Genomic DNA, 18477 nt, shown 5'->3' on the forward strand with positions numbered 1-18477 from the left:
GTAGAGATCAGGAATAAGAAGGGTGCAGTCACAATGTTGGGGGTTTACTACAGGCCTCCCAACAGCCAGCGGGAGATAGAGGAGCAGATAGGTAGACAGATTTTGGAAAAGAGTAAAAACAACAGGGTTGTGGTGATGGGAGACTTCAACTTCCCCAATATTGACTGGGACTCACTTAGTGCCAGGGGCTTAGACGGGGCGGAGTTTGTAAGGAGCATCCAGGAGGGCTTCTTAAAACAATATGTAGACAGTCCAACTAGGGAAGGGGCGGTACTGGACCTGGTATTGGGGAATGAGCCCGGCCAGGTGGTAGATGTTTCAGTAGGGGAGCATTTCGGTAACAGTGACCACAATTCAGTAAGTTTTAAAGTACTGGTGGACAAGGATAAGAGTGGTCCTAGGATGAATGTGCTAAATTGGGGGAAGGCTAATTATAACAATATTAGGCGGGAACTGAAGAATATAGATTGGGGGCGGATGTTTGAGGGCAAATCAACATCTGACATGTGGGAGGCTTTCAAGTGTCAGTTGAAAGGAATTCAGGACCGGCATGTTCCTGTGAGGAAGAAGGATAAATACGGCAATTTTCGGGAACCTTGGATAACGAGAGATATTTTAGGCCTCGTCAAAAAGAAAAAGGAGGCATTTGTCAGGGCTAAAAAGCTGGGAACAGACGAAGCATGTGTGGAATATAAGGAAAGTAGGAAGGAACTTAAGCAAGGAGTCAGGAGGGCTAGAAGGGGTCATGAAAAGTCATTGGCAAATAGGGTTAAGGAAAATCCCAAGGCTTTTTACACGTACATAAAAAGCAAGAGGGTAGCCAGGGAAAGGGTTGGCCCACTGAAGGATAGGCAAGGGAATCTATGTGTGGAGCCAGAGGAAATGGGCGAGGTACTAAATGAATACTTTGCATCAGTATTCACCAAAGAGAAGAAATTGGTAGATGTTGAGTCTGGAGAAGGGTGTGTAGATAGCCTGGGTCACATTGAGATCCAAAAAGATGAGGTGTTGGGTGTCTTAAAAAATATTAAGGTAGATAAGTCCCCAGGACCTGATGGGATCTACCCCAGAATACTGAAGGAGGCTGGAGAGGAAATTGCTGAGGCCTTGACACAAATCTTTGGATCCTCACTGTCTTTAGGGGATGTCCCGGAGGACTGGAGAATAGCCAATGTTGTTCCTCTGTTTAAGAAGGGTAGCAAGGATAATCCAGGGAACTACAGGCCGGTGAGCCTTACTTCAGTGGTAGGGAAATTACTGGAGAGAATTCTTCGAGACAGGATCTACTCCCATTTGGAAGCAAATGGACGTATTAGTGAGAGGCAGCACGGTTTTGTGAAGGGGAGGTCGTGTCTCACTAACTTGATAGTCTTTCGAGGCGGTCACTAAGATGATGGATGCAGGTAGGGCAGTGGATGTTGTCTATATGGACGTCAGTAAGGCCTTTGACAAGGTGCCTCATGGTAGACTAGTACAAAAGGTGAAGTCACACGGGATCAGGGGGGAGCTGGCAAGGTGGATACAGAACTGGCGAGGTCATAGAAGGCAGAGAGTAGCAATGGAAGGATGCTTTTCTAATTGGAGGGCTGTGACCAGTGGTGTTCCACAGGGATCAGTGCTGGGACCTTTGCTCTTTGTAGTATATATAAATGATTTGGAGGAAAATGTAACTGGTCTGATTAGTAAGTTTGCAGACGACACAAAGGTTGGTGGAATTGCGGATAGCGATGAGGACTGTCAGAGGACACAGCAGGATTTAGATTGTTTGGAGACTTGGGCGGAGAGATGGCAGATGGAGTTTAATCCGGACAAATGTGAGGTAATGCATTTTGGAAGGTCTAATGCAGGTAGGGAATATACAGTGAATGGTAGAACCCTCAAGAGTATTGAAAGTCAAAGAGATCTAGGTGTACAGGTCCACAGGTCACTGAAAGGGGCAACACAGGTGGAGAAGGTAGTCAAGAAGGCATATGGCATGCTTGCCTTCATTGGCCGGGGCATTGAGTATAAGAATTGGCAAGTCATGTTGCAGCTGTATAGAACCTTAGTTAGGCCACACTTGGAGTATAGTGTTCAATTCTGGTCGCCACACTACCAGAAGGATGTGGAGGCTTTAGAGAGGGTGCAGAAGAGATTTACCAGAATGTTGCCTGGTATGGAGGGCATTAGCTATGAGGAGCGGTTGAATAAACTCGGTTTGTTCTCACTGGAACGAAGGAGGTTGGGGGAGACCTGATAGAGGTCTACAAAATTATGAGGGGCATAGACAAGAGTGGATAGTCAGAGGCTTTTCCCCAGGGTAGAGGGGCCAATTACTAGGGGGCATAGGTTTAAGGTGAGAGGGGCAAGGTTTAGAGTAGATGTACGAGGCAAGTTTTTTACGCAGAGGGTAGTGGGTGCCTGGAACTCGCTACCGGAGGAGGTGGTGGAAGCAGGGACGATAGTGACATTTAAGCGGCATCTTGACAAATACATGAATAGGATGGGAATAGAGGGATACGGACCCAGGAAGTGATGAAGATTGTAGTTTAGTCGGGCAGCATGGTCGGCACGGGCTTGGAGGGCCGAAGGGCCTGTTCCTGTGCTGTACATTTCTTTGTTCTTTGTTACTCCCAGGACAGGTACAGCACGGGGTTAGATACAGAGTAAAGCTTCCTCTGCACAGTCCCCATCAAACACCCCCAGGCCAGGTACAGCACGGGGTTAGATACAGAGTAAAGCTCCCTCTACACTGTCCCCATCAAACACTCCCAGGACATGTACAGCACGGGGTTAGATACAGAGTAAAGCTCCCTCTGCACTGTCGCCATCAAACACTCCCAGGACAGGTACAGCGCGGGGTAGATACAGAGTAAAGCTCCCTCTACACTGTCCCCATCAAACACTCCCAGGACAGGGACAGCACGGGATTAGATACAGAGTAAAGCTCCCTCTACACTGTCCCCATCAAACACTCCCAGGACATGTGCAGCACGGGGTTAGATACAGAGTAAAGCTCCCTCTGCACTGTCCCCATCAAACACTCCCAGGACAGGTACAGCGCGGGGTAGATACAGAGTAAAGCTCCCTCTACACTGTCCCCATCAAACACTCCCAGGACAGGTACAGCACGGGGTTAGATACAGAGTAAAGCTCCCTCGACACTGTCCCCATCAAACACTCCCAGGACAGGGACAGCACGGGGTTAGATACAGAGTAAAGCTCCCTCTGCACTGTCTCCATCAAACAGTCCCAGGACAGATACAGCGCAGGGTTCATAGAATCATAGAATTTACGGTGCAGAAGGAGGCCATTCGGCCCATCGAGTCTGCACCGGCCCTTAAAAAGAGCACCCAACTGAAGCCCACGTATCTACCCGATGCCAGTAACCCCCACTTAACATTTTTTGGATACAAAGGGCAATTCACCTAACCTGCACATCTTTGGACTGTGGGAGGAAACCGGAGCACCCGGAGGAAACCCACGCACACACGGGGAGAACGTGCAGACTCCGCACAGACAGTGACCCAGCCGGGAATTGAACCTGGAACTCTGGAGCTGTGAAGCAACTGTGCTATCCACTATGCTACCGTGCTGCCCGACTCAAGGTTAGATACAGATTAAAGCTCCCTCTACACTGTCCCCATCAAACACTCCCAGGACCGGTACAGCACGGGGTTAGATGCAGAGTAAAGCTCCCTCTACACTGTCCCCATCAAACACTCCCAGGACAGGTACAGCACGGGGTTAGATACAGAGTAAAGCTCCCTCTACACTGTCCCCATCAAACACTCCCAAGACAGGTACAGCACGGGGTTAGATACAGAGTAAAGCTCCCTCTACACTGTCCCTATCAAATACTCCCAGGACAGGTACAGCACGGGGTTAGATACAGAGTAAAGCTCCCTCTACACTGTCCCCATCAAACACTCCCAGGACAGGTACAGCACGGGGTTAGATACAGAATAAAGCTCTCTCTACACTGTCCCCATCAAACACTCCCAGGACAGGTACAGCAAGGGGTTAGATACAGAGTAAAGCTCCCTCTACACTGTCCCCATCAAACACTCCCAGGACAGGTACAGCACGGGGTTAGATACAGAGTAAAGCTCCCTCTACACTGTCCCTATCAAATACTCCCAGGACAGGTACAGCACGGGGTTAGATACACAGTAAAGCTCCCTCTACACTGTCCCCATCAAACACTCCCAGGACAGGTACAGCACTCGGTTAGATACAGAGTAAAGCTCTCTCTACACTGGCCCCATCAAACACTCCCAGGACAGGTACAGCACGGGGTTAGATACAGAGTAAAGCTCCCTCTACACTGTCCCTATCAAATACTCCCAGGACAGGTACAACAGGGGGTTAGATACAGAGTAAAGCTCCCTCTACACTGTCCCTATCAAATACTCCCTGGACAGGTACAACAGGGGGTTAGATACAGAGTAAAGCTTCCTCGGTAAAGTTCCATCAAATGTTCCCAGGAGACAGACACAGAATGTGGGTAGATAGAGAGTGTGGGCAGATGCCTATTACCATTCTGTTTGATGCTTTACACTGAATTGCGTAACCACTGATTCCAGTGCCATTGTGCGGAGTCCGTGAGCATCTCATCCAACTACTGGTTCTCTCCGTTACAGAAAGTGAAGCTATTTGGATTGGAAAAGTAAGCTGAGGGAAACATTTTCTTGTGACATCCCTCCACACCTGTTACTCCGCTTTTCAGTTCCCAATTATTTCCCAGTTGGCTTCCTTGGTGTTCAGGACTGTTTGCTATTTTTATTTATTCATTTATGGGATGTTGGTCTTGCTGGCAGTGAGCATTTATTTTCCATCCCAAATCGACCTTGAGAAAGTGATGGTTTGCAGCCTTATAATAATATAATCTTTAGTGTCACAAGTAGGCTTACATTAACATTGCAATGAAGTTACTGTGAAAATCCCCTAGTCGCCACACTCCGGCGCCTGTTCGGGTACACAGAGGGAGAATTCACAACATCCAATTACCTAACAGCACGTCTTTCGGGACCTGTGGGAGCAAACTGGAGCACCCGGAGGAAACCCACGCAGACACGGGAAGAACGCGCAGACTCCGCACAGCCAGGAATCGAACCTGGGACCCTGGCACTGTGAAGCAACAGTGCTAACCACTGCTACCGTGCCAGTGTTAAACTGCTGTAGTCTCATTGGTGCAGCCGGGGTGCTATTAGGGGGAGAGTTCCAGGTGAAGGAAAGCAGTTATGTGTCCCAAGTCAAGGTGGTGTGAGACTTTGAGTTGATTGCAACTGTGACACCTGAAGTCTGGATGTTTTCCTGTGCTTGTGCAGGTGCAGCCATTGTCGAAGATCGAAGTAGAAGATCTCCTTCGTAAAGGAGCATATGGAGCCCTGATGGATGAGGAGGATGAAGGATCAAAATTTTGTGAAGAAGACATTGATCAGATACTTCTTCGACGAACTCGCACTATTACCATTGAATCGGAAGGGAAGGGCTCCACATTTGCAAAGGTCAGTAGCAACTTTCCATCACAGCTTTACACACCCCATTTAAGATGGCCTCCGCCTGCTCCTATTTCATATGTTCGGAAATCATTGACCTGCTTTTCTCTCGCGGAAGGTGACTAACCCGATCCTGATTTCCAGTATGCCCTGTTCATAGCAGGTTCTGCAGCTGGTGACTGGTAAGACAGGAATGAATAAAATATTATATCTACTCGTATTATTGCAAGAGGAAACAGAATCTCAGGAAATCGCAGTTGCTGTTGTGCTGATTGAGAGAATTGCGCATTGTGCTACTGAACCTTGCAATACAGAAAACGATTGAGTTTGATTTTGGTCTCTTGCTGTCCCGATTCCCGAGGTATCTAAAGGTGATATAACCCTCTAGTTTGTGTCTTAGTATGGGACAGTGGAGCCGCCAGTCAGCCAGCATTCCAGCTCTTCACACTATCCAGTGACTGAAGCTGAAAAGAATTCTGCTGTGGGCATTGGATGGTTGGTCTCTGGTACTATGTTCCCCATTTCTCTCACCTTCCCCACGATTGAATGACCTGCCAACATTCACTGTCGAATTTTCTCACCTCATCCACAGTGATTGCCTACTTGGGTGAAGGCTAGAGATGTTTCAGAATCTTACCATAGCAGTGCAGAACTACAGATATTTACAGCACGCAAAGAGATCATTCATCCCATCGTGTCTGTGCCGGCTCTTTGTTAGAGTTATCCCAAACAAATGTCATGGCCACTCTCTCCCCATACCCTTGTTATGGTAAACAGTTTCATGCTCCAATAACTCTGTACAGACATTTCTCCTAATCTCTCTCCTCACTCTGTGATTATTTTAAATTGTTGACATCTCGCCATTGATTCCCCAACTAGTGGAAGTGTTTTTAAGTCATTCCCATGAGGCGAGCGGGAACAGTAGAAAGAAGAAATTCATTTTGAAAACGTAACTTATTTCCTCCGTTTAATTAACACATTAGAGCCTTAATTAAGTAGTTTGACGGCACGTCTCATATGCAGTGATCATTTGTCCCTTGGGAGAAAGGGAGTGTTCCTCAGACAGGACTCATCGAGTTCCCTGACCATAGTTTACTGTGAGGCTACATGATGCAAGAGATTCTGCCAATCCAGCATCAGTCCCTATTCCTGCGTACCATGATATAATCTAGGATCATTTTGAGATCCATTATGTTGAACCGTCAGCATTGGTTCCCTCTGCACCTCAATGTTGGGTCAGGAAGTTCTAATTCTACCTCACCTCGTGCTCAATGTGATAGTTCAGGTCTGCTTTCACCATGCTGTTAAATACATTTGCCTTCAAGCACCACACCATGACCCAAGCAATTTGTTAATTCAGGCATTCCTTTGTAAGTCTACGATTGTGCCCCGGTGAAGTCATTTTATTATCATTTGCAGATGCTTTTTATATGTATTCATTACTAGTAGTCTTTACAAGGACAAAGAACTGTTTTTGTTTTTTTAAAAATCACCTCCGATCTGTGCTGTAATTTTTTCTGCTCCAGGCCAGTTTCGTGGCTTCAGGGAATAGAACTGATATCTCTTTAGATGATCCCAACTTCTGGCAGAAATGGGCCAAAATTGCCGAGCTGGATATTGAGTTGAAAAATGGAAAAGTAAGTGGTTTTCATTAGTGTTCGTCTTGGACAAGGGGTTCATACATAGAACATAGAACATGACAGCGCAGTACAGGCCCTTGGGCCCTCGATGTTGCACCGACCTGTGAAACCACTCTAAAGCCCATCTACACTATAGAATGTCATTATCTCAAAAACCTTTATAAATGCAGGGTTAGTCAGAATGCTAAAAAATAATGCTGAGGCCAGTCCCCAGCTGACCTCTGTACTGGCCCACCTGGAGAAACACAGTTAACATTTTGAGTCTGTGTGGCTCTTCTGAGCTTATACGAACTAATAATGTTAACTGTGTTTCTCGCTACAAATGCTGCCTAACTTGCTGACTTTTCCCAGTATTTTCTGATCTTATTTCAGATTTCCATCATCAGTATTTTGCATTTATTATAGCAGCATAGTGGTTATGATACTGGACCAATAATCCAGAGCCTTGGAGACATGGTTTCAAACCCCAGCATAGAATTTAAATTCAGTTAATAACAAAATCTGAATTAAAAAGCTAGTATCCATAATGTTGACCATGAAAGTACTGGATTGTTATAGAAATTTAGGGAAGGAAATCTGCTGTCCTTACCCGGTCTGGCTTACAGACCACGGCAATGTGGTTGCCTCCTAACTGCCCTCCGAAATGGTCTGAATGTCACAGTTCGGCCTAATTGCCAATTAGGAGTGGGCAGTAAATGCTGCCCTGATCAGTGACATCAACATCCACAAGTTTTTTTTAAAGTTGTTTGTTAAGTGTAATGGTACTGTACATTTGCAGTGAAAGGTATTGAGGCAGGCTATGGCACAGTTTGTTTATAGCCTTTATATGAAATGTTAAATGAGTGCTCCATTTGCCTGTTCACGTGGGCATTGAAAATCTACTTGGAAGAAAAAGAGTTACATTTCTCCCTCAACTAGTTAACCAAATAAACTGCTCATTCATTTGACTGTATCTGAAGGACATTTTTCAGACAGAATTGTTGGCGTATTTTTTTAGTATGAACTAAAGCTGGGAAAGGGGGTGGTGGGTGGAGTAGGCTGGAGTGGATTGCCTGAGAACAGCTGCCTGAAAGCTCCTGCTGCAAATGTTGGGGTGGAAAGAAGCTCAGAGGACATGAGGTTTTAGAGGGAGAGTAGTGGTGGAGAATTGGGTGGAGCAAGGTTGTGGGGCATCTGAGGACAAGATTGGAAGACAGATGGCATGCTAGCCTGTACTGGAAGAGTAAGGAAGTCTCGATAAGATTGCACTTTGGAGAGACCGAGAGTACGGTGCACAGTTAGGGCCTCTTTGCTGAAGGAAGGATTTTCATGCCTTACAGAACGTGCAGTAAAGGATCGCTAGACTGATTCCTGGGATGATGAGAGATTGAGTGGAAAGGGACGATATTCCTTGGGATTTAGTTGTTAACTGAATTCCCTGGGATTTGCACAAATGAAACATGCCCTCATTGATACATATAAAATTCTTCAAGAACTAGATCAGGTAGATGGGAAGAAGTTATTTCTCTTCACTGCAGGTCTGCAACTTGGGTCCTAATTTCAGAATAAGGGGTCGACCGTTTTGGATTGATGAGAGATTTCGTCATTCCGAAGGTTGTGAATTGTTGGGATTCTCTACCCTACGGGGCTGTTGATGCTAATCATTGAATATACTGGAGATGTGTTGATAGATTTTTGGACAGTGGAGTCGGAAATTGCTGGATATAGGAATGGGGCAGGCAATTAGATTAATATAGAAGTTTAGCTATGAACTTATTGAGAGGTGGAGTAGGCTCGGTGGACCAAATAGCCTACTCCTATTTCTATTACTCAGTCATTACTTTCAATTTAATGAGTTAAAAGTCAGGAGACCGATATAGCTCAACAAGGACAGGAGTGATTGGTGAGCATGACTGACTTATTGTAGGGCAGGAAATGAGTGGTTATATTTTGGAAAAGTTGGACATTATGGAGTGTAGATTGGGACGGAGGCCAGTGAGGGGAGCATGGGAATAACTGAATCAAGTGGAACCTGTGGAGATGCTAAGATATGGGAAGTTGATCTTATTGACAGGGTATGAGGTTTAAAAGTTCCGTATCTAGCTCAGTGACGATGTAAAGAGACCTTCCAGGGATCTGTGACAGAGGGCCAGCCATACAGGTGAGGGACCGAATTCCTCCTGGATTCAATTGGAAATTTTGGGTCTGCCTTTCCCGATGTGGTCAATAGTAAGTGAGCAGACATGCTCTGTTTTCCCTGCACTCTGCTTGTCCCCTCCTGCTCCCTAGACCGAGCAGGCGCACACATCTTACTGATATCTGAGAGTAAAAAGCATCGGCCGGGATTCTCTGATCCTGTGCCAGGCCGGAGAATCGCTGGGGGGGGGCGCGAATCCCGATTGCAATCGCGCCGACACGGTCATCACGGCACCGGCCGGGGGCCGTTGAAAGCGCCCCCCCCCATGGCGATTTCCCCCCAGTCGACGGGCCAACTTTTGCGTATGGCCCTACCCAGCGGGACCTCTCTGTTCTGGCTGCGGGGACCGTCCTGGCGGGGGCGCCGACTCTTGGAGGGGGGGGCATCCATGGTGCCCAGGTCCGCGACCGGGGACAACCGATCGGCGGGCGGGCTCATTCCGAGGAGGGCCTATGCTCCTCCGCGCCAGGCCCCTGTCTAGTTCCGCCATATTACCCGGGGGCCGTTGCGGAGACGGTTTTGTGGCGCACATGCGTGGACCTGTGGCAGGCCGGTTTCCGACGCCAGAGCACAGCACTCTGACGCCGTTCTAGCCCGAGGAAGAGGTGAATGCCTGGGCCTGGAGGCCCGTTAATGCCAGTGTCACTCGCGCCGGTTTGGCGCAGGCGCCGGTTTGGCGCAGGCGCCAACACTTGGCCGGGATTTCGGAGAATCACGGCCATCATCTTTAAAGGCATTATCAAAACACGCATCACTTTTATATATTTTTTTTCATAGAATTTACAGTGCAGAAGGAGGCCATTCGGCCCATCGAACCTGCACCGGCTCCTGGAAAGAGCACCCTACCCAAAGTCCACACCTCCACCCTATCCCCATAACCCAGTAACCCCATCCAAAACTGAGGGCAATTTTGGACACGAAGGGCAATTTATCATGGCCAATCCACCTAACCTGCACATCTTTGGACTGTGTGAGGAAACCGGAGCACCCGGAGGAAACCCACGCACACACGGGGAGGATGTGCAGACTCCACACAGACAGTGACCCAAGCCGGAATCGAACCTGGGACCTTGGAGCTGTGAAGCAATTGTGCTATCCACAATGCTACCGTGCTGCCCTATGAACATGATATAGTATTATAATTTAGTGAGGCGAGGTCTGCGCCCCGATTAGGAATCCATTTGAAAAGAGTTTCTTCAATGAAAAAAGTTTGAGAATTTCGGGTTGCACGTGATCTTGTTGAGCCTCAAGCTGGGGCAGTGGGGGTGTGGTTGGGAAGAAGGAAACTGAGTGCATGTCAAAGGGAATAGTGATGCACATCTGATGTCTCTCACAGGACAGCTTGGTAATTGACACACCACGTGTCAGGAAACAGACTAAACACTACAATTCGTTTGAGGATGATGAGTTGATGGAATTCTCTGAGCTTGACAGTGACAGTGAAGATAGACCTTCAAGGTCTCGCCGACTTCATGACAAAACCCGCCGATACCTCCGGGCAGAGTGCTTTCGGGTGGAAAAGAACCTGCTGATATTTGGGTGAGTGTTTCCACAGGATGCCTCTTGGAGTTAATTGAATAAAAAGTGAACTGAGCTTGAGCAGGAAAAACTGACTTGCAATTCCAGTATACCTTTCTCCACTTCACGTCCCAAAGCAATTTGCAGCCAAGTAAGTATTTTGAAGTGTAGTTACTGTGTAACATAGGAACCACAGCACCAATTTGTACACATGAATAAGATAATGACTAGATAATCTGAACTTGTTTTATTGCTAGAGAGGATAGTCAGGACAGAGGGGAGAGAGCCTCTGAAATTTGAAATCTTGTTGTGGGATCTTTCCCTGTATCAGCTAAGAAAGAGGCCATGGGATCCAGGGCAACTTGACAAATTGGATCCAAAATTGGCTCAGTGATGGGAGGCAGAGGGTGATGGTCGAAGGTTGTATGTGTGACTGGAAGCCCATCTCCAGTGGTGTTCCACGGGGAATGGTACTGGGTCCCTTGCTTTTTAGTGTACATTAATGATCTAGTCGTGAATCTGGGTGGTATGATCAGTAGGTTCACAGATGACATGAAAATTGGTAGCGTGGGGGCCGGCACGCGGCACAGTGGTTAGCACTACCGCGCTGAGGACCTGTGTTCGAATCCCGGCCCTGGGTCACTGTCCGCGTGGAGTTTGCACATTCTCCCCGTGTCTGCGTGGATTTCATCCCCACAACCCAAAGATGTGCAGGGTAGGTGGATTGGCCACGCTAAATTGCCCCTTAATTGGAAAAAAAAATTGGGTACTCTAAATTTAAAAAAGAAAAGAAAATTGTTAGCGTGTTAAATAGCGAGGAGGAAAGCCTCAGATTACAGAATGATATAGACGGGCTGGTCAGATGGGAAAAACAGTGGCAAATTGAGTTTAACCCAGAAAAGTGTAACGTAATGCATTCTGGGAGGACTGATAAAGCAACGGAATACACAATGAACGGTAAGATGCAAGGAAGCATAGGATCAGAGGGACCTTGGGGTGGCATGACCCCAAGATGCCTGAAGGAAGCAGGACAGGTGGATAAGGTTCTTAAAAAGGCATATGGATTACTTGTCTTAATTAGCCAAGGGTTTTAAGAGCAGGGAGGGAGGTTATGATGGAGTTGTATAAAATGCTCGTTAGGCCACAGCTAGAGTACTGTGTGCAGTTCTGGGTCATCACACCATAGGAAGGATGTGCAGAGGAGATTCACCAGGATGTTGTCTGGGCTGGAGCATTTCAGCTATGAAGGGAGGCTGGTTAGGCTGGGGTTGTTCTCCTTAGAGCAGAGAAGATTGAGCGGGGAAGTATTTAGATGAGCACCTGAAATGCCACAGCAGGCAAGGCTACTGACCAAGTGCATGAAAATGGGATTACAATAGATTGATGTTTGATGGCCATCATGGACATGATGGAACGAATGACCTCTTTCTGTGCTGTAAAACTCTATAACTGAGCTAGGAATTGGGTGGAAGAAGGCAAGAGTTTGTTCTGAAAAGGGGAAGGCAATTTATTTTGTGAAGCAGAGCTTGATGCTTGTCCTGCCACTTTCTGGCCAAATTGGGTGAGGCCACCTGTGGTACCTCAGAGGTACAAATGGGAGGGGGGTTTGAGACATCACTTGGTAACATGTTTGAATTTGATGTCTCCAGGAATCGCAATGCTGACCAGTGTTGTGCCTGTCCAGTTTTGGTCCAGATGGTAAAATGAAGTCTCAAACCTTGCTTTATAAACCATTTTATAATTCCACTCGCCTCTGTGACTCATAGAACCATAAATTCCCTACAGTGTTGAAGGAGGGAAATCGGCCCAGCGAGTCTGCACCGGCCCTCTGAAAGAGCATCCTAACCCGGAACCCCACCTAACCGACACAACTTTGGACACTAAGGGCAATTTAGCACTTGGCCGATCCACCTAACCACATCTTTGGACTCTAGTAGGAAACTGGTGCACCTGGAGGAAACCCACACAGACACTGGGAGAAAGTGCAGACTCCACACAGACACCTAAGGCCGGAATTGAACCCGGGTCCCTGGCGCTGTGAGGCAGCAGTGCTAACCCGGGTCCCTGCCGCTGTGAGGCAGCAGTGCTAACCCGGGTTCCTGGCGCTGTGAGGCAGCAGTGCTAACCCGGGTCCCTGCCGCTGTGAGGCAGCAGTGCTAACCCGGGTTCCTGGTGCTGTGTGGCAGCAGTGCTAACCCGGATCCCTGCCGCTGTGTGGCAGCAGTGCTAATCCGGGTCCCTGCCGCTGTGAGGCAGCAGTGCTAATCCGGGTCCCTGGCGCTGTGAGGCAGCAGTGCTAACTCGGGTCCCTGGCGCTGTGAGGCAGCAGTGCTAACCCGGGTTCCTGGTGCTGTGAGGCAGCAGTGCTAACCCGGGTTCCTGGTGCTGTGAGGCAGCAGTGCTAACCCGGGTCCCTGGCGCTGTGAGGCAGCAGTGCTAACCCGGGTCCCTGGCGCTGTGAGGCAGCAGTGTTAACCACTGCCACCGTGCCGCTTTGAAGATATTATTTACTGAAACTATTGATGAAACTTGGTGTCGTGGATTCAATGTCAGAGTTCATGTCATGATTACGGTTCCTTTTAGATTGGACTATGTGAAAGGTGTTAACCCTGTTGCTGACACTGGTCATAGAAGGCAGAGAGTAGCAATGGAAGGGTGCTTTTCTAATTGGAGCTCTGTGACTAGTGGTGTTCCGCAGGGATCAGTGCTGGGACCGTTGCTGTTTGTAGTATATATAAATGATTTGGAGGAAAATGGTCTGATTAGTAAGTTTGCAGACGACACAAAGGTTGGTGGAATTGCAGATAGGGATGAGGACTGTCCGAGGATACAGCAGGATTTAGATCGTTTGGAGACTTGGGCGGAGAGATGGCAGATGGAGTTTAATCCGGACAAATGTGAGGTGATGCATTTTGGAAGGTCTAATGCAGGTAGGGAATCTCCAGTGAATGGTAGAACCCTCCAGAGTATTGGAAGTCAAAGAGATCTAGGTGTACAGGTCCACAGGTCACTGAAAGGGGCAACACAGGTGGAGAAGGTAGTCAAGAAGGCATACGGCATGCTTGCCTTCATTGGCCGGGGCATTGAATATACGAATTGGCAAGTCATGTTGCGGCTGTATAGAACCTTAGTTAGGCCACACTTAGAGTATAGTGTTCAATGGCTTTAGAGAGGGTGCAGAAGAGATTTACCAGAATGTTGCCTGGTATGGAGGGCATTAGCTGTGAGGAGCGGTTGAATAAACTCGGTTTGTTCTCACTGGAACGACGGAGGTTGAGGGGCGACGTGATAGAGGTCTAAAAAGTTATGAGGGGCAAAGACAAAGTCCGAGGCTTTTCCCCAGGGTAGAGGGGTCAATTACTAGGGGGCATAGGTTTAAGGTGTGAGGGGCAAGGTTTAGAGGAGATGTACGGGGCAAGTCTTTTACACAGAGGGTAGTGGGTGCCTGGAACTCGCTGCCGGAGGAGGTGGTGGAAGCAGGGACGATAGTGATGTTTAAGGGGCATCTTGACAAATACATGAATAGGATGGGAATAGAGGGATACGGACCCAGGAAGTGTAGAAGATTTTAGTTTAGACGGGCAGCATGGTCGGCACAGGCTTGGAGGGCCGAAGGGCCTGTTCCTGTGCTGTACATTTCTTTGTTCTTTCTTTGTTCTTTGTTCTGGAAAAGAAAACTATTCCACTTTTTGATCCTAACATCACTTTGATCAGTAAAAAAAATAAAACTGCCTCTGTACCAACTAGTCTGAATTAAATTTAATCGTGGTTTGAAAGCTTTGTCCACAGTGGTGCTGTTAGCAGCCCCTTTCTGTGAGAACAACAGAAACTGCCCCCTGCCTCATTATTGACCAACTGAACTTCCATCTGCAAAATACCCTTGAAGGCAATAAAACATTGAGAAAAAAGCAGAGGGATCTGCAATGGCTGTATTTCCACACCGATGCTTATGCCTGCTTCCCAACCCTTTCCTGAGTAGAGCCTAACTCTAGAGTTCTGCTGTGGCGTGGAAATGGCTTTATAGGAGATTATTGCTCCAGTCTGACATTTCCACTTGCCACAATGGTGGTTGGAGTTAATGGTGAGTTGCAGGCTGCTGTTTGATCAAAGTAGTCATCTGTCGTGTTGGTGGGACACTCATTAATCCTGTGTTGCAGGTGGGGTCGATGGAAGGATATCCTGTCACATGGACGTTTTAAATGGCACCTGACCGAGAAGGACATGGAGACCATTTGTCGCACACTCCTGGTTTATTGCCTGAAACACTACAAAGGGGATGAAAAAATTAAAAGCTTCATTTGGGATCTTATTACTCCCACAAAGGACGGACAGAACCAAGCACTGCACAATCACTCAGGTACAAGATTGTCTGACAGATTTAGTCCTGAGGTTTTAGTTGAAACCTCAACCCTAATTCTGCTTACTGTTGAATTTGTCTCATGCAAATTAAACTGCAACAGAGGGTACACAACGATGACTTGGAGAGTAGCAAGGTTATTCAAATGTGGACAGCTACACCCGATGTTGATTTGATCACACTATTTCAGAGATGATCTAAATGTCCAAGGGTATGGGGAAGGTACTGGAAAATGGGATTTTATTTTCATTCGTTTTTACGGATGTGGGCATTTGTTGCCCATCCCTTATCGCCTTTGAAACGGTGGTGGGTGAGCTGCCTTCTTGAACCGCTAAAGTCCCTGAGGTGTAGGTACACCCACTGCTGTTAGGGAGAGAGGTCCAGGATTTTGACCCAGCGACAGTGAAGGAATGGCATTATATTCCCAAGTCAGAAGGGTGTGCGACTTGGAGCGGAATCTCCGGGTGGTGGGATTCCCAGGTATCTGCTGCTCTTGTCCTTCTAGGTGGTTGTGTGTTTGGAAGGTGCTACCTAAGGAGCTGTGGTGTATTCCTGCTAATTGCTCATTCTGATGTGGAGCCGATATTGCCAACAGGTATGCAAATAGCCTTCAAAAGTGTGACTACTTGTACCGTTGTATGAAGTTCTGAGAGAGGTGGGCTGTGGATCAAGGGAGCAGACAATGAGAGGTTGCACGGACTGTCTTAGGTTTATTGTTGTTTCACCAGCTGTGCAATGTGTACTGGCTTTCTACTCTGAGGGTAAGAGTGGATGCTGGAATCGTGTTCTGCAGAGTACTGAAGTCTAGACCATTTGAAAAGCGAACTCATCGAAATCAGCAGCAGCTGCACTCTAGATTCGGCACGAAAGGCTGAATGATTTTATGAACTCTCCAGGAGCTCAGATCCAAAATGTTGGGTCACCACCGGGCAAAAACAGCCTTCTGAAAACGGGGATCATTGAGCAGATGCTTGGTATAGGCTGCACTTCATACTGATGGATCCAGACATTGCTACTTGATTCCGTTGTTTATCTTTTAAGTGAAGGGGCAAACTCAATATGTAGTACGGAGATTAAAATTGTAGAATCTTGCAGCACAGCTGTTTGGCCCATCATGCATGTGCTGGCTCTTTTAAAGAGCGATTCAATTAGTCTAATTCCCTGCTCTTCAGATACAGTCCTACAAATATTGACCCAATTCCCTTCTGAAGTGTATTATTAAATCTGCTGCCACAGAGACTTCCGCAAATTCTGGAAGTTTGAAATAAAAGCAGAAAATGCTGGAAATGTACAGATCCTTCAAGATTTGAGAAGGGAAAAGGTGGGTTCACACTTGGTTGAAGTTTCATCATCAGGGCATTGTGTCTCGAAGGGCAGGAAATGGGGGTGGGGGGGTTACAGCCAAAGTGGAAATCCTAGAGCTGAAATGTAATTTATTTTATGGATCAATGCGCTCAGTAATGTAAGGCCTTATTCCATTTCCTTCCAGGGTTATCAGCGCCTGTGCCGAGGGGGAGGAAAGGCAAAAAGACGAAAACCCCACTCTCCCAGCCGGAGCAGAAGAACGCTGATTGGGTGGCCAGCTGTAACCCAGATGTGCTCTTCCATGATGATGGCTACAAGAAACATCTCAAACAGCATTGCAACAAGTGAGTGCACATGTTTGCGAGTAGGGAGGGCAGAGCCCAAGTGTTTTAGAGTTGTGAATGAACGTGGCACTTGACTCTCACAAGTGGTACTTGGCACCGTTGGTTTTGCCCAGAGAAAGTGCATTTTGTTTCAAACTACTGTGGTCTGATTTTTCTAATAGCTTGATATAACTGAGTGCTTTGTTTGGTCGTTCCATGTTGCTGTGTAACTGGATCTTACTTCCGCTGTAGAGTTATAGGGCACAGGAAAGGCCCTTCAGCCCATCGTGCGTGCGCCGGTCAAAAACACCCACCTGACTATTCTAACCCCATATCCCAGCACTTGTCCCATCGCCGTGTCTGCTCTGGGACCGCAAGCGCAAATCTAAATACTTCTTAAATTGTATGAGGGTCTCTGCCTCCACCTCCCTTTCAGGCAGCGAGTTCCAGACTCCCACCACCCTCTGGGTGAAAAGGTTTCCCTCCCATCCCCTCTGACCCTCCTGCCCCTCACCTTAAATCTCTGCCCCCTGGTCATTGACCCTCCACCAAGGGGGAAAGTTTCTTCCTGTCTACTCTATCTGTGCCTCTCATAATTTTATATATCCCAATCCTGTCCCCCCTCAGTCTCCTCTGCTCCAAGGAAAACAATCCAAATCCATCCAATCTCTCTTTATTAATAAAACTCTCCAGCCCGGGCAACATCCTGGTAAATCTCCTCCGCACCCTTTCCAGTGGCTATCACATCCCTCCTATAATGTGGATTCCCGAACTGCACACAATACTCTAGCTGTGGCCTAACCAACGTTTTATACAGTTCCAGCATAACCTCCCTGCTCTTAAACTCTCTGCCTCGGCTAATAAAGGCAATTATAACATACACCTTCTTAACCACTGTATCCACCGGCTCTGCTACTTTAAGGGACGGGTGTACATGCACAGCAAGGTCCCTCTGATCCTCGGTGCTTCCCAGGGTCCTGCCGTTTACCATGTATTCCCTTGCCCTGTTTGTCCTGCCCAAGTGCATCACCTCACACTTATCCAGATTGAATTCCATTTGCCACTGATCGCCCATCTGACCAGCCCATTTATATCCTCCTGTAATCGAAGGCTATCCTCACTATCCAACTTACTGATCAACCCTCCTACATTCATGTCTAAATCATTTATATAAACCACAAACAGCAAGGGCCCAACACTGATCCCTGCGGGACCCCACTGGACACAGGCTTCCAGTCAGAAACACACCCCTCGCCCATCACCCTCTGCTACCTGCCACTCAGACAATTCTGGATCCAATTTGCCAAAGTTCCTTGGATCCCATGGGTCTTACCTTCGCTGTCAGTCTCCCATGTGGGACCTTATCAGAAGCCTTGCTGAAGTCCAAGTAGACCATGTCAAATGCATTTCCCTCAACTATAAACTTGGTCACCTTCGGAAAATTCAGTCAAGTTGGTCAGACATGAACTCTCCTTAACAAAACCATGCGGACTATTCTTGATTAATTCTTGGTTCTCCAAATGCAGATTAATTCTGTCCCTCAGAGTTGCTTCCAATAGTTTCCCCACCACTGATGTTAGACTGACTGGCCTGTCGTTTTCTGATTTATCCCTTCCTCCCTTCTTGAATATCTTTGTAAATCCTCTCCCCATTGTGCAGAACTGTGGTGCGTGAGAGG

General features: G+C 47.5%; 1 protein-coding gene across 3 annotated transcripts in view; it reads left to right on the forward strand.

Annotated features, from left to right (window-relative positions):
- The window catches only part of chd6 (chromodomain helicase DNA binding protein 6), a 338615-nt gene that overhangs the window by 273541 nt on the left and 46597 nt on the right, over nucleotides 1-18477 (forward strand). For all 3 annotated transcript variants that reach the window (XM_072515378.1, XM_072515377.1, XM_072515379.1), the window contains 5 exons: nucleotides 5310-5489; nucleotides 7007-7117; nucleotides 10633-10835; nucleotides 14972-15171; nucleotides 16661-16820. In XM_072515378.1, coding sequence (XP_072371479.1) covers nucleotides 5310-5489; nucleotides 7007-7117; nucleotides 10633-10835; nucleotides 14972-15171; nucleotides 16661-16820 — 854 coding nt within the window. The remainder of the gene's footprint in view (nucleotides 1-5309; nucleotides 5490-7006; nucleotides 7118-10632; nucleotides 10836-14971; nucleotides 15172-16660; nucleotides 16821-18477) is intronic.

Source organism: Scyliorhinus torazame, chromosome 8, assembly GCF_047496885.1.
Source record: "Scyliorhinus torazame isolate Kashiwa2021f chromosome 8, sScyTor2.1, whole genome shotgun sequence".
Classification (NCBI taxonomy): domain Eukaryota; kingdom Metazoa; phylum Chordata; class Chondrichthyes; order Carcharhiniformes; family Scyliorhinidae; genus Scyliorhinus; species Scyliorhinus torazame.